The sequence below is a fragment of the Falco peregrinus genome, chromosome 2 (assembly GCF_023634155.1).
Source record: "Falco peregrinus isolate bFalPer1 chromosome 2, bFalPer1.pri, whole genome shotgun sequence".
Taxonomy (NCBI): domain Eukaryota; kingdom Metazoa; phylum Chordata; class Aves; order Falconiformes; family Falconidae; genus Falco; species Falco peregrinus.
The window spans coordinates 91229691-91252361 of NC_073722.1; the positions used below are offsets into that span (position 1 = coordinate 91229691).

Here is a 22671-nt window from a genome sequence, read left to right on the forward strand (position 1 = left end):
GATGACTTGCATGCAGCCCCCCCCAAATCACTCAGTAGCTATAGTTCATTAGTACAGTTCCAGTGACTCTCATGCATGGGGAATTTTAAGGGCGAAGTCCTACACTGGCATCTGCAATGCAGATCCCATCATCTCTCTGCATAAGCTTCACCCTCTGTGGATTTCTGCCACGTGTTTTGCTCTTGCTCTCCACACCAAATTCCCCTTGGCACAGGCAGATGTTCCAAGCGGAGACAAAAGGAATTTTTACAGTACAGAGGGGCAAGACATCCTAAAGGAATACTTTGCCTAAAATTCCCAGCATCACAACTACGTAATTTTTACCTGATTTATGCTTTTCAATTGCAGCAGAACCACAGGATACAGATGCAGTATAACTCACATTACTCTACACATTTTCCTCTAGTGTGTTTTCCTTTATTTATTTATTTATTTAATCAAGGAAATAACAAACTTGATCTCATGCTCAGAAACTTACAAATTTTTGAAAACCCGTTCTCCCAAAGCACTCATCCTGTCAGAGAAACTGCTAAAGGGCTCCTGTGTGTCTCGGGAAAGAAAGGCAGTAGGGGAAAAATGAACATGTATCGGAAGTCTGTGTTCACTGGAATTTGGATCTCTCTGGAGCTCATGGCTATTCTTTCTGAATGAAGTTGTCTGCTGCTGCTGAAAGGCTTAATATCACCACTGAATGAAGTTTTCTGCCTGGACAGACTTACTAACTTTTCTTCTGGGAGATAGGAGGAGAAAAAAACGACCCAGAGACCTTGCAAAGGAGAAAGCCAGGGAGAGGGATGGACTTGCAAAGACATCCCCATCCACCCTGCAAAGCTCCTGTCCCCCGAGGCCACCCAGGCCAACACATTGCTCTTGCTTGGCCAGAGCACACAGAGGCAAGCAGAGATCGAGGGACAGTCCTCAGCAAGGCACCCGAGACCTCGCTCTCGGCACTGGAAGTTGTCTGTCTTCCCTGCTTCCTCTTCCTTCCTCCCAGCCCCTACCATTTGCTAAGTGTGGATGTTCAGTGGATGAATTATCAGGCCAAGCCTTCACCAGCACCTAGACCTACCCCTACCCCACTGCAAGACCTGCTCTGAGGTCAGTGAAATCAGTTGGGACCCAGCAAACTGGTCTCCCTCCCATCCTCTGACAGCCGAAGGTGCAAGGAGACCACCAGAGCCGGCCAGATGGCAATTCTTTCTGTTAGGGTGGGCTTTATCTCATGCAGTTTTAGCTGTTCAAAAGCAGGCATCTACTCTACACAAAACATTCGGAGTCTGCAGGCAAGACAGGCAGAGGGAGGGCTCCTCGCCCACCCTGCCATCCATGGGGTGAGCTCTCAGGGCAGCAGCTTTGCCCTCTGAAAGTGCCCATCACGCTCTGCTTTGCACAGAGGGAGCCCAGGCACCAGCCCAGCCCAAGGATGCTGCTTCCAGACAGCATCTTCAACCACCATGCACCTGATCCAAGCCCCACGCAACACACGAGGGCCTCAAGGTTTAGGGCTGGAAGCACATCTTCCCCAGGACTCATGCCTCCAAGGCTGCTCCGAGGTGGGCAAGCATCGCGGGGTGAGCAGAGGGACATGCTTTGGCCATAGCTGGGGCCAGCCTTCCCCAAAGCAACCCATGCAGCATCACCAGCGATGTCTGCTGGGCTTTGCTTCTCCCAGGGCTGCTTTCAGCTAGGAGACACCCCTCTGCAACAGCCCTACGCAGGGGATGAAGAAACTTTTGAGATTTAAATAAAGAAAACCTAGAGGTGCCGAGGCTTTCCTCAGCATGAAAAATTAATTCCCTTATTCCTTCCATGGGTAACCCCCTTAAGGAGATAAGCAGGGACCTGATGAATGTCAGGTCACCAGTTTCCAGTACAAAAGGCTGTGCATTGTTTAAAAAAAGTGGGGGTTTTCCAGCTACTTCTTTTCTATAATGAAGGAATAGCACTAAAAATACATCCCACCATATTCTCCAAGGGCATAAATAGACAGCACTCCCCTAAAGCCAAGATAGACTTACTTATACCTGCCTGGTGGGGAGTGGGTCCATCACTGGGAAGCAACTTCACTACATACGCACGCACACATTTATATATTAAAATATATATTTTATATTTAATTATATTTTAATATTATTTATATGTTAAACCTATATAAACCCACAAAGGCAGGTCAGATTTCTCCAACATGCTCAATCCTGAATGGTTCTTTATGCTATATATGCAATTTATTTTTATGTATATAATTTATTTTATATATGTTTTCATATATTTTTATATATCGTTTTGTATATATTCAGATATACATAAAAAACCACAAAGGTGGGTGCATATTTGTCTAATATTTTCAACTTTGAATGGGTCTTTATTTTACTAGAACAATCTATCCCGCTCTCCCTTAAAAAAAAATGACATTGTTGTAAATGTGCTCAGTCGTTCCTACGCTATCGGTACAGAGGACAAGTTATTAAGGAAGTGAGCATCAGAAATCATCCTGTAAAGTCTACGCTGTCGACTTTAACCCTTTCGACCCTGCCAGCTCTGAGTGGGTATATTTATATATTCCAAGTGTTTCTGTTCACTGTATCACCAACTATGACCGCAGGCCAGCATAAAAATGCCAAGCAATTTTTAGCACAAGCTCAGCATGGCTAGATGCCATGCTCTTCATATGGCACGAAGCCCTTCTAATAGTCCTCACTGTTCTACCTCCTCCCTTCTCCTCCAAAAAAAACCCACGATGAATGTAAACCTTCACATCTTTCCATCGATCGTAATGAAAGGGTAGTTTAGCAGCAAAAATGTGCGGGGGACATCGTCACTTAGGTTCCAGTAGAGGTTGGGAGGCTGGCACGGGGCGGGGGGGCAGGGAGGGAAAGCTATTTCAAGTGGAAGTGCACCCATAAATAAATAAATATTGACATATTATGCCAGGATGTGTGCTGTCGTTGGAAAGAGCAGGCAGGGAACACAGGACACATTCAGAAGACCACAGAGATGATTTAGATTGAGAAGAGTAAGTGTTATACATACAATTTTATATATATATATATATAAAAAAATATATGGTTTTTGGCTTTTCTGGGTCTGAGCCTGAAAATGTTTGTACACAGGGGTACATTTGCACATTTGAGTAGGGTTACAGGCGCAAGCGTTCGCAGGATTACAGGCAATATTTGTTGCCTGCCAGTGCAGTTTGCACAGCTACAGAGAGCCACGCGCAGGTCACCAGGTATGGCAACCAGAAGAGACTCCGGCATCTGTACTCCAGCCTGCAGTGACCACCTACAGCCAGCTCCCAGGCAGGCTGTGGAGAGAGCCCACCCAACAGAAGGTCACAACGCAGGTCCCTACAGCCCTCCACCGAGAGCCAGCTCTGCTGGTCCCGGAGAACAAGGGAGCTGAGTCACGCGTGCCCTCCCGGACGGAAAATGCTATACTGAGCATCTACATCTGTCTTAGCTATCATCATGGGTGTGGCACCATTCCTGCAAAACATTTGCACCAGGAAGCAACTTGACACATGGACAAAGTTCTCAGTGAAGTGAAAGGCATGAAGTTAATTACCAGCAGGACCTGATATTTAGAAAAGGGCTTTAAACAGGATTTTTAAACAGGATTTAGGTTTGATTTTCAGCTTAAGTACTTGCATCCAAAACTGAGATTCAAAAAGACCTCTTCAGCCACCTGGCCCTGGAGATCCCAACGTTTTCTAACACCCGCCTTCTTCAACCTGAAACCATCACGTCTACGCTCCTGCCCTGCAGATCCAGAATCGACCAGGCAAACATGCCCCTCCTGCCAAAGACCCTCTGAAAGCCAAAAACCAGCACAACACAGGTCTCCACACCAAGATCTCTAGAGGCATCTCGAGCATCTTTAACGAACCCGCTCACTGAACAAGGCTGTGAGCTTTGTCTTTAAAGCACTGCCACCTGGGGCAAAAACACCCAACGGCTCTGCTGCCACAGCCTGATGACCAGAGCTTCTCCGAGCTAGTCCAAGTCTCTTGTTGCTTTCAACAGGTTCAAGGCCACATGCGGCTGCAGAGACATCTGTTTAGCACAAAGCTAGAGGTTGTTCTGATTGAGGATGTGTCAGAAAGAAATACAAGGTCCCTGTGGCCAAGAGAACAACCCGCACGTGGGAGCCTGCCTCTCTAACCCAGCAGCTAAGGCATTTATCTCTGGGTGGGAAGTCCTGGATTTTGGCCCCACATCCTGATGATATTTCAACAGCTTGACGTAAAACGCATATGCAGATGCCAGAGAGGGGACTGCCACCAAGTCTTGGCTTAGCTCAAGCCACAAGTGACATGCAAAGCAAAGCCCAGGCAGCTCTCATGGTCCTGAGCGCCACGCCAGAGGCACGCGTTACCTCTGCATCCTGGACATCCTGTGGAGCTCCATGTCGTCGCTGCCGCGGAAGCCTTTGGCAAAGGGGTTGTTCTCAATCTTTAACTGGGTGATCTGAAAGGGAGGAAATGCAACGAGTTCATTGCAAGTCCAAGGCATGGCCTGGGAGAGAGGGGATATTGTTTATTAAACCCAAGTCAATAGGGATGTGGGGGGAAACAGCTTTCAGGAACTCAAGTCATCCTTCAGCTCAGGCATTGACCGTTCCACATGGGCCTTCCCCTAGATCACTCCACTGGAAAAATACCTCCTGTCAACAACCTCTCGCTTCTCTCAAGCTTGTCCCATAACTAACACGTGGAACTGCACACACACAGAGATTTCTCTCTGGGGGAAATCTGCTTTCTTAGTGTTACTTTCTTTTTGCTTGGGGACAGAAAGGGCTGCACTAACCACGCAACCGGGGTGGAAGTCATACTGCTTGAACAAATCCCACTGACACCAACAAGTATTTTCTTGTCAGTATGCAGCCATGACCAAAACCTTATCTCACAGACTGGTGAGGCTCATCCTTTTCTGCGTTTCAGACCAGCTAAATGCACCCTAGGTGCTTTGCATCTGAAATCCTTCCCCAAGAAGCCCCACACCTGTAAGCACTGCATGGGCTACGACTTGGAGGGCAACTCCACCTCTGTCCATCATGTCTGGGAGGAATATTTGTTGCCCCATTAATTCTGGCAGGAATCAAGAGGGACTAGTTTGCTCGCTTAGTTGGCTACCTTCAGCATCTGAGACTTGCTGGGATGAACCCCTCTCAGTCTCTTAACTTTGGTTCTCTTATAACATCTTAGTTAAATAGCTGCTGTACCGAACACACCCGTATCCAAAGCAACTGTGCAGCTCAAAGAGATGCAATTCCCCCCTTCACATACCTCTCCTGAGGGCTTAGGTGAGCAGGTTTTCTCAAGCCAGGGGTTGTCATTTAAGCAAATATTAACCCGCAACGCCCTCAAATGCCCTGCTGATCTTGTACGAACTCACTCTGCCATGCCAAATTTGATGCAAATGCTTTGGTGTCTGCAGAGCAGGACAGAGTCTGGACCAGGTGTGACCTAGCTGTGATACCCTAACAGGCAGAAGAGGCAACACTTCCCCTTCTTTTCTTTCTCCATCACCACCTAGCAGTGCAAGCCCTCAGCCAGGAGTTGGGAGAGCCACTTGCCCAGGAGGAGAGACAACCCTGTGTTTGCCATCGGAGGAACTTGATGCACTCACCACATTTTATGGAAACACTGTCCCTCTTTCCTATTGAAAGTTGGCCAACAGGAAGGAAAAAGTCCAAGATTAATGGCGGGAGAACAGAGAGAGGTTCATGTTCACCAAGTCAAGCACACACAACTGGACCCACCTCCTTGCCAAAATTCAAAGAGAAAAATCTGGCCCAGTTAGTGTCAATAGCAAACCTCGCCAGGTGTCTGCATGACCAGATGATTTTGCTATTTTCTCATCTTATAGCATATTTTTTTCCAAAGGCCATTTGTTTATTTGCCATTTTTGCCTAACGCAGCCCCAATCTCACACAAAGACCCCATCACCCCTACACTTTTCCCTATGGGCATTTCCATTAAATCAGGACCTAATTTAGTACATAAACAGGGCATTGCACTTTTTTTTGTCACACATTTCAGATTTCAAAGAGAAGGGTAAACAAACAATCTATTTGGTCCAATTTGCCATTTGAGCTGTTCTCTAGCAGTAAAACAGGGGCGCATTTTGTAATTAAAACCCCTGAATAATTAGACAACCAGCTGTGTATTTTGCAAAGAAACTGCCTATCAATTTCCACGAGAGTGGTGGTGGCACTTTTATAATGAATAATAGGCATTATTCAACTTTTTGAATGTTTCTATGCAATTTGCGTTCTGCAGCACACTAAATGTATGAGTTGTCCTCACTTGCCGAACCCAATGGCAATATTTGCTCGCATAAGTGAAGTCCTTCACTGAGCGAGGATTTACAGTATTGGCACCAGCACACAAATGTACAAAGGGCCAGATTCATCCCAACCTAACCGAAGGCATTTTAACCAAGGCGCCTGCAACTGGGAACCTCGTCTCCCAGTGTTCCTGCTGGAATCAATGGAGAGAGATGGGGACTGCCAGAGGGCACTGGGGCTCTGAGGTGGGTAGCATTGCCTTCACAGGTCCCCAACACTCTCCATTCACCAAAGAAGCAGCCGTCAACACACTAGCCCCTAATTTAAGATGAATGCCCTGTTTGATGAATCAAACCTTTAGTCACCCACAAAATGGACAAAATATCATATGGGACCTCGATCTTGCAAATATATTGCTTCATAAGTAGAGAAGTCCCCTAACCCGCATCAGGAACACACTTGCAAGCAAAGGTGTTAAGGTACGTGTTGGCAGCAGAAAGCCCCAAGCAAAGCATGGCTGACTTCAGCCTCCTTAAAATGAGAGATCTGCTAGATTGAAGGCATCTAGAAACCAGGGACTACAGAAGGTTTTATATTAGGTCTCAGCTCTTTAGTGTGCTTCAGATGGATTTCAGCAGCTTTCAGAACACTTTCCCTAGATGATAACTTGTGGCATCAGCCCTAGCCCTAAGCCAGGAGAATCCAAGCCAGATCTACCGAAACCGTACACAACAAAATAGAAAACAGAGAAAAAGTTGGTGAATCCCTGCTTTAGAAAACAGCCTGTGGAAGATATTTTGTTTGGCCTGGTTTTGTCTGACTTACAAACTATTTCAGAGGTGGAAAAGCAAACAAATGGATGGAAATAACCTTCTCTAGATCAACTATGCCATAGCAAAACTCTTGTTTAATTGACACTAACTCATTGAGGAGGGAAAGAAAAAGCTGTCAGAAAGTCAAATGACAATTACATCATGAAAAATAAAAAACTACAATGTCCTGCAAGGTCATTAAGACAGAGTGCCCAGGGCCAAATTACATAGCACAGATTCAATAAAACTGTAGGGCTTTGTGTATCTGTTACTGAAAGAAACTGATGGCAAAATTTGTTTCTGACCACTGATTTCTAAAGCTCCTGTGGACCCTTCTGAGACAAGAGCTTTCCAGGGTGAAGCCTCCCAGATTTACACTTTTCAGGGCTTGTCTGACCCATGGGTTCATCTTCACTTTAACAGGAAGCGACAGCTCCAATGACATCTCAGCACCGCTCCTCTGCATTCTTTTCTCTGGGCTAACTGACAACAAAGCACTTCTGCTGAGACATTTCCAATGGCATCCTTAACTACAGCGTGGTAAAATTTAACTCTGCATCTAGTTAAGTTGAGGAAAGATTTTTTTTTTCCTTTTTTACTCCCATATGGACATGTATTTATATGGGTATTTGTGTCTACGGGCTCACAAATATTGGTATGGCCAGGGTCAAAACTACCACTTAGTACTACTTTTTATCAAACACTTGCCATAATAAGCTTTTTCTGAATTGCTTCTACTAACTTGACAAAATATTCATAGGGCTGAAATGTTCCATACCAGGTACATGCCCCAGGTTCCATTCTATTTACTTATTTTTCTATAAACCAAACTAGTCCCAGGGTTTTTTGAGCCCTTCAGCTGAGGGAAAACACACACCCTGACCCCCTTGGGCTCTTCTGGAGGCTCCTGAAACTGCCCGAAAGGCTGGGCATTCTGGGAGAGGGACTTCACATTCTGCGTGGGATGGGGATCTTTAGTTTCTGAGCTCTCTCCTTGTGAACATCTGCCCCACTTGGACAACTTAAAAGCCTGAGTGGGAAAAAAAATATCACCATTCAGGTCTCCCCATTTAGTGCTGAAGAGGTTGAGGTGACTACCCTTTGAGCTGAGCATGCATGGACCTCCCCGTGCTTTGGGGATACATGCTGTCCCTGCCCTGCAGTAACCATAGTCCAGGACCATCACTGCCACCACTCCAGCCGTCTATACTGGGAGCGACTGGGAGGCCGGGCTTTGGGCTTGAAAGCATAGAGCCTTTTTCTTTTGCACTCTTGCATACATATCCCAGGTGGAAACCAAGTCAGCGTGGAGGAGGAAGCCAAACCAGAGTAGTGGGAAGGAAAGAAGTTGATGAAGACAAGGTGCCTGCTGAGACTACGTACATCTGGCCGGGACAAAGACAGGAGCTGGACAGAGAGCTGGGACTCGGAGCCCGAAGTAAAGGCCAGGGGAAGGAGGGGCTACAGGCTGGAGGGAGAAGATGCTGAACCCAGAAGCCAGTGAAGGAAATGGGAAGGACTGAGAGCCAAAGGCTGGTCAGAGGTACTGGTGAGAGACAGAGGGGCTCATTGAGGAGGCTGTTGGCTGAACTGGGAGACAAGGAGGAGGATGAAAAGAGACAGACCTTGCACAGTGTTGGGTTGCGGGGGAAGGAGGGGGGTCGGGAGGCAGGAATGGGACTGGAGAGAGATAGGGTGCCTTTGCAGAGCTTTGGGAGGGGGTCTGGACTGAGTATCAAAAGGGCCCAGGGGCTCGGGACTGGCTGAGCACCCTGTCTTGGGGCTGGCAGGGAGACAGGGACAAGACTGAGAACAAAAGGGTAGAGGGAGACAGGGCTGGTTCAGACACAGGTTGTGAAGGACAGAGGACCACTGGAAGGAAGCACTCTCCTACCAAAGTCTGGGACAGGACAAAGCACTTGAGAGCAGAGATGTGAGGAGCCCCAGAGAGGGTCAGTGGGAGGAGAGGAGCTCACTGTGGTCCCTGAGCAACCAAGGGCTGCACAGAAGCCATCAGTCCTGGCAATGAAGAGGAGATACATGGTCTCACCTCACTTAACCCCAGGGAGCCCTGCCTCTCTCAGCTCTTGAAGGACCCCCCTTCGGAGAAAAGCCTGCCCTGAGTAAGGAGAGGGGCTGCCCCTTCTTGCCATGGAGGTGGAAAGACACAGGGCCACTGGCCCCAGGCGGAGCAGGGTGAGTGTGAGGGGGACAGCTCTGCCGGGCTTCTTCGGGGGACTGGACTGGGTCCAGTCTCTGCACAAAGGCACTCCATGGGATGCCAGCCAGGTGGCCTCTACTGAAGTGACAGAGGTGGCCGCCTGCAACCAAAGCCAAGAGGAACTGAGTTCTCACGGCAAAACATCCCAGCCCAAGGGCCTGCCCACCTCCAGCAGTGGCTACACCTACTCAACCTTGCGAGACGCCTCAACAGAGTGGCACAGGGCCACGTGCTCAGAGGAGCCACGCAGGCAGCTCTCCAAAATCCGGCAGGATGAAGCACCAGTCAACCTGGCCAACTTAACACCACTCTTTTAATACAGAGGTCTTTCCGGGGGTGGGATGAACCTATATATTCAGAAAGCCCACCAGCTACCTGGGAGCGCATCAAATTAGTCTTGAGCCAGGCCCTTCCCTGGTCCTCTGCTTTGCTATAGTGCACATAGCATTTCTGGATGCCTATAGCATCCCAGCTGGGGCTAATGTTTCCTCAAAAGAATTTGGGCTACCAAGAATGTTAAATAACTTAGGGGGGAAAAAAATCAGCATAAAACTGGATATCCTGAGGGGGGGAAACCAATATAAAGCCCAAGTCCAGCTAACAGGGAAAGTAGGTTGTAAAAATTAATGAGAATAATTGTTGTGAATTCTTGCTTTTGAAAGAACCCTCATGAGGGCAGAACCTTAATTATTTCTGTCTATTAGGGTTCATTTCCTGGTCCTAAGCAGAGAGCTAGTACCTAATAAATACAAGCTAGTAACTCAATGATTTAAGCTACAGCAAAATGGTACTTAACTGCAGGGGAAGTTAATATTTAAGAATCAACCTGATTGCAAGCACCCATTGTGTAAATTGCAAGGAAATGAAATGTGCATGTGACCTATTTTAACACCTCAATATTTCTGGGGTATTTTTTCAAGGTTGCAGAGAGGGAGGAGGTGGTCAAGCAAGCTGCTGACAACTGCACTGAAAACTTTACCAAAACTTTCTTCGTAGCTTAAGCCCTCTTTTTGGGAGTAGAGCTGGGGAGGGGGAGATCCCCGTGTGCTTAAATATCATTTCAGGCTGTCTAAAATATCAGGGGAAATAAGCACAAGCCCTACACTGGGATTGCAGCTGTGCTATTGAAATAAATTGATGGATCTGAAATCAGGCAGGTATTTCTATAAGCTGTGTAAGCATAGACTCAAATGCATTTGTGGGCAAGTCATACAATTAATACAAGCTAGTATAATTCACCTATAACGTAGCTCTGGAAACCTAAAGCACATGCACGTATAAATTTGTGCAGATCTACACGTGTGTGTAAAATACATGGGTGTATAAAAACTACGTGTAAAATGTGTTGGTGTATACAAGCTGTGTGTGATTGCGTGGACAAGAAAGTTTGTATGAAGGATGCGCTGCAGGTAATGGGTGGAAGTGAGACGTGGCTGTAAATGGGAAAAAATAGTGCACTGAAAAAATGACGTGGGGACGGAGAAGCAGACCCTCCTGGGGGGCCTCAATGCAGACAGGTGGTACTGCAATCATTGAGGGCCACAGGAAATAACAGCCTGCATTGCAACATGAAAACATGTTTTGCCCAGCAACATCTCAGCTGTGAAAGCTGAGAAAACTCAGGTTTCTGCCTGTGGAAAAGACCCCACTTAGCCACTCAACTCAGCTGACGGATCTCACCCCTTGCGCACAGCCAGCATCTGCAACAGCATCAGCTGCGTGCCGCCTCGGCCCCAATATTATTCTCCATCTGCAGTGGGGCAAACTACAAATTCTATTCCCTTCCCTGGAGGGAGATGCCATTTAGGGTAGGTCATTCCCTGGTTTATTTTTATGGCTCTATCTTTCTCAGTTGAGTCTTTAACTTGGGGCTACAGCCACTCTTTGGTTGTTCCCCCAGTGATTCAGTGCAGCAAGAGGAGGAATGCGTGTGCTGGGGGGGGCGGGAGAGATGTAAGTGTATGTAAGATGTGTAGAGGGGTGTGTAAAATATGTAGTGGTGTCTGTGCGCGGGTGCATGCGTCTGCTGGGATGCGAGCGCGTGTGTGTCTGTAGGGATTCATGCATTTGTCAGTGTGTATGTTTTGACAGAGACGGATACGCAGATGTCATTTCTTATCAACCAGATGTTGCTGATTTACAATCAAATATTCTTGCTCCTCCTAATATGGCAGTTTTCCCAAACTACTGTACTGACATGCTTCTGCTTTGCTTTTGTTTTATTTGCATGATAATTTCTTTTTCTATAAAACAGTCCTATTTTTCTTCAAAGGAAAGCAGTTAAATTCAGGCCTGTTTTCTCACAGGGAAATGCCTTTAAAGCAAGCAGTGTGTCCTGTTTTATTAACTCCCAGTTCTATTAATATTATATTCTTTCTCTGAATCCATCAAGCAGAAGTTAAACTTGATTTTATAGCATCCACAGTGGAGTTATAATTTAAGGCATAATTTGGCGAGGACTCAATTTGGATTCAGTTTGCTTGTCCTGGTCGTGCCAACAGCTCCTATTTTAAAGGGCAGGGAAGTATTTTCTTTTCTCCCTAGTTACGGTGAAACACTCTTTCTTCCCCAGCCTGCCTCTGCTCTCTGCATCTCCCTTGCCAGCTGATGAACGGAGGAAATGCAATCATTTCACGCAGGTTTAGGAGCTTCCTACTTACATCTCCAGGAAAGCATCCAGGATTTATCCAGGGTGTTAAATAATCTTTCTCCATTTGAAAAACAATGATTTTGCTCTGTCAAGTGCAAAGGAGCCACCCTACCCGCCCTAAGTACAAGGAAAAGCTTGTAATAATCGCTTTCTATGCAACTGGGGGAGGAATTTTGGGGTTTTATGAAGGAAAATTGGCTTTTCATGGGGCTTGGCCCTAGAGAGTGTCTGCGGGCAGCAGTGAAGGATAGTTGGTGAAAGGCATCCCTAAGTCTGGCTGAGAACTACCCCATGCCTAAATCTTCCTCCCCAGCCCTGCACCTTCCTCCTCCTCCTTTCTCGCTGGGTGAGGAAGGCCAAAAGCTGAGCAGGGGAAGGAGAGAGGGCAGCAGGGTCCCCCTGCAGGGGCAGATGGCGGGGGTGGCAGCAGGAACCCACACATGTCTGCCCATTAGCACCCCAATAAAACCCTCATCTTTTTTTTGTTTGTTTGTTTCTTTTTTTGCGCTTTGTTTTGCTTGGGCAGGGAGGGAGCTGATTTCAGGGAGAGAGCCTCCCTTTCCTTCCAGGGCCTCCTCACTGCCAACCCCGCAGCCCCCCACCGACCTCCCTGCAGGGGGGGGCAGCCAGGGCAGGACTCCTTCCCGAACAAAGGGCCGGAGCGCGGCCAGCCCGGGTTATCAGCGCCCCGGCTGCGGAGGGGAGCGCCAGGCTCCCCCCACCAGATTACAAGGCTTTGACCGATGCCGGGGTGGGGAGAAGATAAAGCCAACTTCCTCGCTTGGTCGTCTCCTCTCTGAGCAAACCATCCTGTTGAGCTAATTCCCCCTCAGCTCACCCTCAGCCCTGTCTTTGGATGCTTTGTGTGGCCAGGAATAACAGAGGGGATGGGATGGGTGTGTGGTGAGAGGGAAGGGGAAAAAAGGAGAAAGGGGGGAGGAGAAGGAGAAAAAGAAAAAAAGGAGAAGGGGTGGAAAAAGATGGGGCAAGGAGAAAGGAGACAGGGCAAGGAGAAAGGAGACAGGGCAAAGAAGAAGGGGGAAAGAAAAAGAAGAAGGTGGGGGTGGATGGAGGAAAAAGGGGAGCTGAGGCCCTCAGGAAGAGCCCCGGGAGCAGGGAAGGAGAGGGGACGTTGTTCGCGAGGGCAGCCCAGCCACTCACCTTGTGGTTTTGGTAGGAGGTGACAGCGATGAAGGCAGTCTCCGGGAAGACGTGGGTGCAGAAGGCAGTATTCTTGGAGCCGAACCCGTTGTTCTCGTCTGCTTTCACGATGTGGAGCCGGGGCTGGTATTTGTGCATGGAGTTGAGGATGATCTGGGCAAGGGGAGAAGGAGAGGACACCCCGTGGGAATGGAGGGGGCACAGCCCGGTACAACCCCCCACTACCCAGGGAGGGGGAAGAAGAGAAGCAGGGCCCACATGTCCTTGCATCCCTTTCCCCAAAATCTCCTTCTTCAGGGCTCCCCCAGAGGGCTGATGTAGGTGCTGGGGTGGGGGGACATACCTTTCAAGGACACCCCACACACTCACACACATCCTGACTAAGGAGCCCATCAGGGCCAGGTGATGCTGCTCCTTACCTGCTGCCCCTCTGCCAGCACTGGGCTGTGCTGCTGTCCCCCCAACACCCTCTGAGGGGTGGGGGGCAGGTGGGGAGCCGGAGCTGCCCCCCCAACACGTGTTAGCATCCTGAACCTGCTGCTGCTGGGGGGGGGGAGCCTGCCACCTTTCCAGGCCCTTCACAGCCCCCCAGACCTCCCAGCCCACCACCACGACGACCTGGGCACCACAAGCCCCCCCGGCCCCCCACCGGGATGGCAAAAAGGCAGGGAGGGGGAAGGGAAGCGGAGGGCTGGAGGGATTTATCGTGTCCCCCTGCCAGCCACCCACAGAGGATGGGAGAGGAGGGTGGCAAAGGGCGGGGGACACGACAGGGACAGCGCTGTGTTCAAGATAAAACGCGGTCCCTGCTCGGAACCGGGTTAATCTCGGGGGAAGGGGGCGGCGGGTGGGGGGGGGGCGGCGGGGGGCCGCTAGGTCACGATAATGACTGCCGGACCCTGGCGACAGCGAGACGCAGCGCGCCCCGCCGCCGCCTCCCCCGTCCTGGGGGTTTAAGCAAATTGCTTTGACATCCAGGAAAGTCGTAGACATCAACGGTGAACGATCTAATGGTTTTTAATTTCATTACAGCGACTCTAATTGAGAGACTCCTGGTGCAGCTCCTCCTCTGAAGTCCCTTATTGTCCTCTCTGCGCCTTCGGTTTCTTTAGAGGGACTTTTCCCCAGAGCCGCCTGCTCGCAGCAGGGAGTGCCTGGCCCCGCCCCCCCCCCCAGGCCGGATCCCCAAAACCATCCCGGGGGTGGGCAAGGTCCCCCCAGCTGAGCTGCTGCGGAGTCCCTGCCCTCCCCTCCCTCTTCCTGGGGGGGAGCGGGAAAGGTCCTGATCCCTGGAAAGCAGCTCTTGCAAAGGGCTTTGCCCCCAGCTCAAAGCAAAAATGAAATAATCAAAAGAAAAAAAAAATCGACACCCCCCCAACTGGAGGTGGAAAGGAGTGCTGTAAAAAGATGTTCAGCACTTCGGTGGGCAGGGGACTCCGTCTGGCTGCTTTGCCCAGCAGCATCCCCCCATCGCTTCTCAGCGACCACGTGAGCGAGGATTTAATAGCACAAGATTTATCATTAAAAAGCGAAGAAATAAAAAACTTGGGGGAAAAAAATGAAGCCGAAGTGTTGAAAAGAGACTGGAGAAAAATACGCTTTTGGAAGGGATGGCAGGATCTGGATTCGCATACCCGCTTAAGTAATTATATATTTTTTTTATAGATATATATATTATTCATATTGCACATATATATTTGCTCAGAGGAACACGCATCTTTGGAGACCTCCGAAGGAGGGCTGTTTCTGGCTGCAGAATTCACACAAGCTTTCACAGCCCCACGAGTCTAGCAAAGACCTTTACATGTCCAAAAAGCTCTAGCGGGATTTCAATTTTTTATTATTATTGTCTTTAATTATTGTTGCAATTTTTTTGGATCGAGGGATTTGCGTGGTTTTATGTCCTATTTCCTCGAATAATTATGCCTGATTGATTTTACCTGTTAGGCAAATCCATGGAGGCAGTGAGCAGATTTGAACGCTCCAGGACTCCCCATGAGATTAAATCCAGGTAGCTAAATAAAATTAAGCCGGGCGAGTTTCACCCACTCGTGGACTCCAGCCCCCACGGTCCGTAATCAATTCCCACACAGTGCTGCGGAACAGTTCATTTTTAAGGTTTATGCTTGCATCTGGGGGGGGACCTTCACCGGGGTTCCTCCCCCCTCCCAGGGAAGAAAATAACAGCCCAGTAACGCAATGGATTTGGGGGTGGGTGACATCGCGTGACCTCGGTGGCACTGGCAGTGGCGGGGGAGACCACGTGTGGGTGCCGTGAGCACGCGTGGGGCCCCCGGTAGCCCCCCATAGGCACGGTGCCCTCCTCCCACCCCCGGTACTTACATGTCCGAAGGGGTCGAGGTGGTTGTTGGTGAGTTTGAGCTTCTGGAAAGAAACCAGCTGCCTCATCCAGTGGGCGCCGGTGGCCGGGGAGTCGGGGTGCACGTACAGCCGCCCGGGCATGGCCGGCTCTGCCTTCCCCGTCACCGACCTGCGTGGGGACACAGACACTGAGCTGCAGCCGGAGGGGGGGTGCCTCCCGTGGGCTCCTGCTCCCCATCCATCCCCTCCGGCGGGGTCCCTCCCGTGGGCTCCCTATCCATCCCCTCCGGCGGGGTCCCTCCCGTGCGCTCCTGCTCCCCCCTGTGGGTTCCCTCCCACGCAGGTGTCCCCGTACGCGGAGGCAGAGCGGTGCCGGACAGTCATGCCGTGCTTGGGGAGAAGAGGCATTTACAAACACTGCTCGGGGAATTAATTGAGCTCTTTGGCACCTTTCCCGTCGGAGATGGCTCTCGCCGTTTCCCCGTTTAACCCATCCTTCTCCCTTCCCGAATTCCTGGCACACAAAGCCAGGAGCAAAGGACGGACCGTGTACCTATCCCTTAAAGATTTTCCTACCCAGAGATATTCATTTCCTTAATACAATTAAACTATCGGCTCCACAACCGCCAACAATCTCATCGTCAAACAGGATTACAGCTATCGTTAGCTAATTGCGACGGACTTTTCTCTTTTTTTAAAAAAAAAAGCATTTCTCTCCCAAGGGGTGTGGGAGCATCCCGAATGGCTCAGGTGAAGCCCCTGCAGCTCAACATCCCTCCTTTGCAGGGGAAAAAGAAGAATGAGCTGCTGATTCAAGGGCATCCCCCAACCTGCGCTGCCTAGGTTTGGCCAGCCCAGAAAGCCCGACACAGAGGTCTCCTCCCTCCCCTTTCCCCCACGCATGCATACCATTTATTATCTGCAAATTTGTATCTGTGGTCATCCGCTGGTACAATATCCATCAACAGTATGTACTTAGTTTTTGGATTAAGCCCAGTGACCTTCACTTTGTAACTGGGAAACATACGCCTATTAAAAAAAAAAAAAAATTAAGTAAGTATAAAAGCGGAGAAGGGAAATTTTTCCGAGGTGGTTTCGTGTGTGTGTTTGCAAGGAGGAAGCAGGGGGGCTCGTTTAGCAAAAGAACAAGGCCACACTCCCAGCCGGTCCTGCCCGAGAGGCTGGGGCAGAGGAGGGGTGCGCCCTCCCCCCCGGCTGCGGGCGATGCTCGGGTACCGCTCCAGGTCCCCACTCCGGAGAAACAGGCGATTTATCCAGGCAGAATTGTAATTAAGAGACTGGGGGGCTGGTTTATTCACCAACTCATATGCCTGCTCGCCTATTCGTATTTTTATTAATTACTTGCTTCGCCAAAACTTCGACTCTCCCTTCCTTGAACAAATCTGATCGTCAGAACTTTTGGAAGCAAGTTACTTCCCCTCTATACATAAACCGCTGGAAGAGGAGGGGAGATTTCCGGAAAGAAAAAAAAAAGTGTATATATATTTCTATAAATATATATATTTAAAAATATGTATATTTCAACCACCCGTGTGTGTGTCAACTGGTCTATGTGCAGATGCGAGAAAAAAAAAAAAAAAAAAAGAAAACCAAACCCTACACGCACTCAGGTGTAGCACCAAATCTGCCCGTACACAGACATCAGCAAACACACCTGACAAATACTTGGAAGCCCTCGGGTACACACTGAAGACAGGGGCTTTTCGAAATATTTTCCATTACTGCAAGGCAGGGACTTAAAACACTGGTGTTATTTTAGTTTGAGCTTTCCAAATATTTAAAAATAAAGCAGTTGAAAACGTATCCCTGGACTTAAAACACACATAAACAAAACCCCCACACCTCTAAAAATACTGCACTCTTCTCCCAGGCTGGGGCTTATATCTCTGCGATAGAGCATCGGGGCTGGGGTTTAATTCCGTTGTAAAAAAAGCTGGGGCGGGGGGGGGTGGTGTGCTATTAACGGGAATTTAGCTTTAACGCTTTACGGGTGAAGAAACTACTAAATTCCACCTGAAGAATGATCTGTAACCCCGTCGAAAACACCTGACCAGCAAGAACACAGATTTCCAACAATAAATATGGGGAAATATATACATGAGGAAACTTATCCCGTATCTCCCCTCAAGCCCCCGCACTGTAAATGTCTATTTTATTACTCTCCAGATGAGATTTCTGTCTGCTGCCATATTTGTTTGAAATTTCTGCAAGGTGGTTTATGTCTCCCCTCCCTGCGCTGCTTTTTTTTTTTTTTCCTGTGAATTCGGCTTTTTCGAGAAGTCCCTCTGCTCCCCCAGCCCCTGGCCCGGCACAGGGGGGCGGCAGGACCTCGGCCCCCGGCAGTTTCCCCCCTCCCCTTGGACACAAGACCCTTCTTTAAAACCGATTTTTCCAGTAGCAGCGAGGTTCAAAAGGAAGACGAGCCGTAAGACTGATCTATTCGCTAAAATTTTATACAACCAGCTCTATTATATTTTTTTCTCCTCCCTCTTCAGGCAAATTTTGGAAGACCACAACAAATGCCAGATGACAGAGCAAAATGAAAGTTTGACTCTGTGTTGTTTATTGTGCCCTTGCAATCTAAAGCTACTACTATTTTCCACCCCACTTCCTCCGAGTATTATAATTTAAAATCACAACGAAAAGAGCCTCTCTCGGGCTGCCCCCAGTTTGCCGTGGGACTGGAGAGACTACTTCCCTGGGTCTCGCTGGCTTAGGCACTCTTCAATTTAACAGTCCTCCAGCACATTGATATTAAGAATAATATTAAATCGCCTCAAACGCACTCAAATACACACGCGTACACATACAAGTATCTATGAATCAGGTTTACTAAGCCGGTGATGGAATCGATTACGCGAATCCCAATAAAGTTGGATTTGCAAGGCTGTATATTTTTCTACACGCCCACGCAGACAAACATACACATATAGAAACGCGTATCTGGACGCAGTTATATCCGCATGCTATTTATTTGCGGACACATCTATCTATGCATCTAAACAGCTTTGCTATCAGTATATAAACAGTAGCTTAAGACCACATATATTTTTCAATGGGGTGGTGTGGGTGTTCGGGATACGTTCGCCTCAGCGTGTGCAAAGTAAGTAAGAAACTTCTGTAAACAGCGTAAGGCGTTGCAAAATCGCAGAAAGGGCCGAGCAGCTCCTTTAATTAATAATAATAACGAAATCGCCGAGAGAGCTGCTCTAAACAAGGTTAGCTTTTGGCCAAGTAGTTGCAACTCGCGTTCGCCTGGAAAGCTTCCAAAGGCCTGAATTTGGGATTAACGATCCAACTGTTCTGGTTAAAAAAGAAGCCAGAAGAAACAATTTCTTCTGATATAACCTCGCAGGGAGGGCTCTCCGCCCGCCCCGGGGGGGCATGGCCGGGCAGGGCTCTGCGGGCGCTCGGGGGCCGTAGCACACACACACACGCGTGGGGGGGGGGGGTCTCGTACACGAGCGACGTGACCGTACCAATGCCAGGGAGAGCGGGGCTACGGCCACACGCCACCCCCCACAGGCAATCCCCTCCCCGGACCCACGCACGACAGAAGGCAGATTCAACCACGCAGACACGAAGGGGAACGCGCACACCCCCCCACCCCCCTTACCTCCCGGCCTTTGTTATGATCATCTCCGTCCCCACTTCGTGAAATTTCAGCCACAGCTCCCGTTCGTGCAAAAACACTTTGATCCCCTCCATGCCCTGCGTGGGAGGAAGGCACAGACCGTCAGGCCGGGCGGTGCGGGGAGACCCCCGGCAGGGAGGGGGCGACCGGGCCCCCACGGCCCCGGCGGGAAGCTCGGAGGGAAAAGGCCGGGCGATGGGGATCGGAGCGCGGGGCATTCCCGAGAAAACCCGGCCGCTTGCGCCTTTGCGAAACCGGGGAGAACAGGGTTTCAGGCCGGAGCGCGGTGATGCTGGTCCAGGGGGGCGTGGGGCAGGATCCTGCGGGCCTCGGTGCTGCCGGGGAGGGGGGAAGGGGGCAGGGAGCCCCCGGAGCCGGCCCCAGCCCAGCCCGCCGTGGGGACAAACACCCCGGTGCTTCGGCCCGGCTGCCAGCCCGAGATTTACACCCCTCCGACGGGTGATTTACACCCGCCAGCTCCACTTCTGCGGGCTGGAGCACCCTGGGGGGCCACCTCTTCTCCCCTCTCCCGTTAATTTTAAACACCTCCCCCCCCCCAGCCCACCTCCCCCCAGGGCTGCTGGCGTGGGAGCCCTGCGAGCCCCACGGCTAGCACCGCAGGGCCAATACATCCCTCTACCGTGGGGTGGGAGGCACAGCCCACCCCCTCCCCTAAGCCAAGCACGTATTGCCCCCACTGAACACGGCGCCCAAGCGCCCCACCAAACCCCGTCAGGGGTCGGTTTCCAAACGCGCCCGGTGGCCCCGGTAGCCGCGGCCGCTCCGGCCCCACCGCCACCTCCCGTGGGCGGCATCCACGGCGGCGGAGGTCTGCCGTGGGGCTTTACCTGCCAGGGGACCGGCGGGGCTCTCCAGAGGGGCTCGGCAGCCGCTGAAGGCGAGGAGACCTCGGTGGAAAAGCCCCTCTCCCAGCGTTGCCCCCCCCCCCGCCCCGGCCCGGGGCTGCCCGTGGGACGGCTCCCAGCGCCGCTCGGCCGAGGAGGGCGAAGCGGGGAGGGGGCTGGCCGCTGCGCCTCGGCCGGCTCTGCTGGGCAGCGCAGGGGGCGCCGGGGCCCGCCTGGGAGCCCACGCGTGTCCTAGCAACACGTGGCACCCGGGGGGCGAGGGCTGATGGAGGGTACGAGGGGCACCCCAGGGTATGCCTGGCCCCAGGGTCGTTATGGGGGGCCCACGCGTGACACCCCCTGCCCTTAGGGCCCATTGGGTGGATGCGGGCAGAGCTGTGTGTGCGTTGAGTGCAGCTGTATCTGGAGGTGTGTGCCTACGCCTGGGTGTACGAGGGGTGCATATATATATGTTTATCTCCTACACAAATATGCACGGGCATAGCAAATGCAGCAAATGCACACAGGCAGCTGTCCGTGCGTGTGCACCTATACACTCAGGCGTGGACACCAGTGGGTGTGCGCCTGCTGCTGCATCAGCGGGTTTCTCGCTCTGGTATTGCGGGTGCTTTTCCGTGGGTGCCCCTCCACACACCCCAACATCCACGCGTGCCCTTCCACGCCGGTTTGGTGCTTGGACCGCCCCCCCAAATCGCACTAAAGCAGGATGAGGCCCACGATCAGGTGAGATTTCCCACTCCCGTGGGGCCTAAAACGACCCTTTGCCGCCCAGAGCTGCAGCAGCCACCCAGCTGAGCTGGTATTTGGGGGAAAAAACGCAGAGAAAAGGGAGGAAAAAAAATATCGGGGGGGGGGGGGGGTGAGAAGATTGTGGGGCCTTACCTGCTGGGTGAAGGCTGCTTGGGGCGAGGTGGGGGACTTGCTGGTGGCCCCCAGCTGAGTGTCCTGCTTGGCTTCAGCCTGGAGCTCCTTGGCCTCCGAGTCAGCCGGCGTGGTCGGGAGCCCAAAGCCTTCCTCGCTATCCGCCATGTTACGAGCTTCCTTCGCTGAATCCCCCACTGCAGGCACACATCGAGGAGAGAGCAGAGATAAGAAACGCATAAGTTAATGCTGACGTTTAATAAAATATATATATATATATACACACATACAGAGGAGATGGAGAGCGAGCCAAAGCGCTAGGCAGGGCTACCCGGCAAACCCGCTCTGCCCACAACTCACTTCCAGCTGCCCGGGGAGGGAACAAGGCCCTTTAACTTTGGGAGAGGGAGAAATAAAGACTTTTATTTATTATCGCAGCCCGCAAGGGATGATAGGATTTGGGGAGGGGGGGGGAGGAGGGAGGGGAAGGGGGAGGCGGTATTATTAAATGCATCTTTTGGAAAAGGTAAACAGCGCATTTTAGCTCTGTCTGGCAGGACACAGGGAGCAAGGAATCGGGGGGCCGTGGACTGGCCAACTCATCACATAAGTGACTCCAGAGGTTGGAGGGCAGAGCTGGGGGGGGTAGTGTCCCCCAAGCCTTGAACACCTCCAATTCCCCTGGGCTCACTGCGGCCGAGGGGGCTGAAAGCCCCCACTTTCCTCCCAGGGAAGTGGGAGCTTTCACCCCACTCCAGTTTCAACCAGGCAAATGCCATCGACATGCGAAGCCCCTTGTTTAACCCCATTTTCAAAGAAAATTCAACTTTTGGCACCCCTACGGATAAAAAAAAAAGGGGGGGGGGAGCCTCTTCTTCCCTCACCCCGTACAGTTGCAAGCAAAGCAAAGGATGGAGGAGATAATATAAAATATAAAAGTACAAATAAATCAATCATCGAGACACTGTGCAAGGTAACGCGCACTCGGGCTGGTGAAACACGGGGCGGAATTGGGGCTGAACCTAAACCATAACATTTAGAGTAAAACTGCACCAGCAGAGAAAACGAGCTTAAAAAAATACACGGTTCACATCTGATGCGAGTATAACCACAGTGATTTTTAAAAGCAGTATTTTGACGTAGCTTTAAAGGCTCTATCAGGAATGGTAAAAGTTTCAAAGCAGCACCAAAGAAAAAAAAAAAGATAAAAGCAATTGAATTATCTGTTAGGTTTTTTGTTCTTAGGAGTTTAGAGTTTAGTAGCTTTAAAAAAAATAACTCTTGCATGTTTCAAAGAAGAGGATTCATTTTTGAAAGGCCAGCCATATGGAGACAATATTGGTTTTAAGTACATGAGAATGTTTTGAAATGAGTTCTTCTCCCTGCAACAATATTTAAAAGCCGTTTATAAAAAAAAAAAAAAAAAAAAAAAGGAAAAAGGCAATTCTCCTTTAAATGCAGAGGAAAATTGGGAATGGAAAGGAGGGGGGAGAAAAACGATCTTCCCTGCTAGTGGTGGGTAATATATACACAAAGTATATATAATTTAAAAGGACAAAAAGCAAAGGGACTCCAGGTCCACACCTCTGGAGCTAAAGATCATGTACAGCAGCGGCCCGTGCCCCCTCCCTCCCTCCCCCAGCGCTGTTTTCCCACCGCACACCAGCTGGGCGCCTGGCAGTCACTGGCTGAAGGGCGAAGCAAAACCGCTGCGAGCGCGGAAAGTGCGCGGAGAGACGCGGGGCCGAGGGACACCCGCGGGGGCCGCTGCCCCGGGCCTGGCCCGCAGGGGCAGAGCCGCAGCTCCAGGGACCATTTAAGGCTTTTCTCTTCCC

General features: G+C 50.5%; 1 protein-coding gene across 1 annotated transcript in view; it reads right to left on the bottom strand.

The window, feature by feature from the left end:
* The window catches only part of TBX5 (T-box transcription factor 5), a 37335-nt gene extending 16302 nt beyond the window's left edge, over nt 1-21033 (bottom strand). The window contains exons 1-6 of the mRNA XM_013295791.3: nt 20858-21033; nt 19092-19186; nt 16364-16483; nt 15476-15623; nt 13133-13285; nt 4375-4466 (exon numbers count right to left, since the gene is read on the bottom strand). Of these exons, the coding sequence (XP_013151245.2) occupies nt 4375-4466; nt 13133-13285; nt 15476-15623; nt 16364-16483; nt 19092-19186; nt 20858-21004 (755 nt within the window). The 5' untranslated portion in view covers nt 21005-21033. The remainder of the gene's footprint in view (nt 1-4374; nt 4467-13132; nt 13286-15475; nt 15624-16363; nt 16484-19091; nt 19187-20857) is intronic.
* Nucleotides 21034-22671: the final 1638 nt, after the last annotated feature.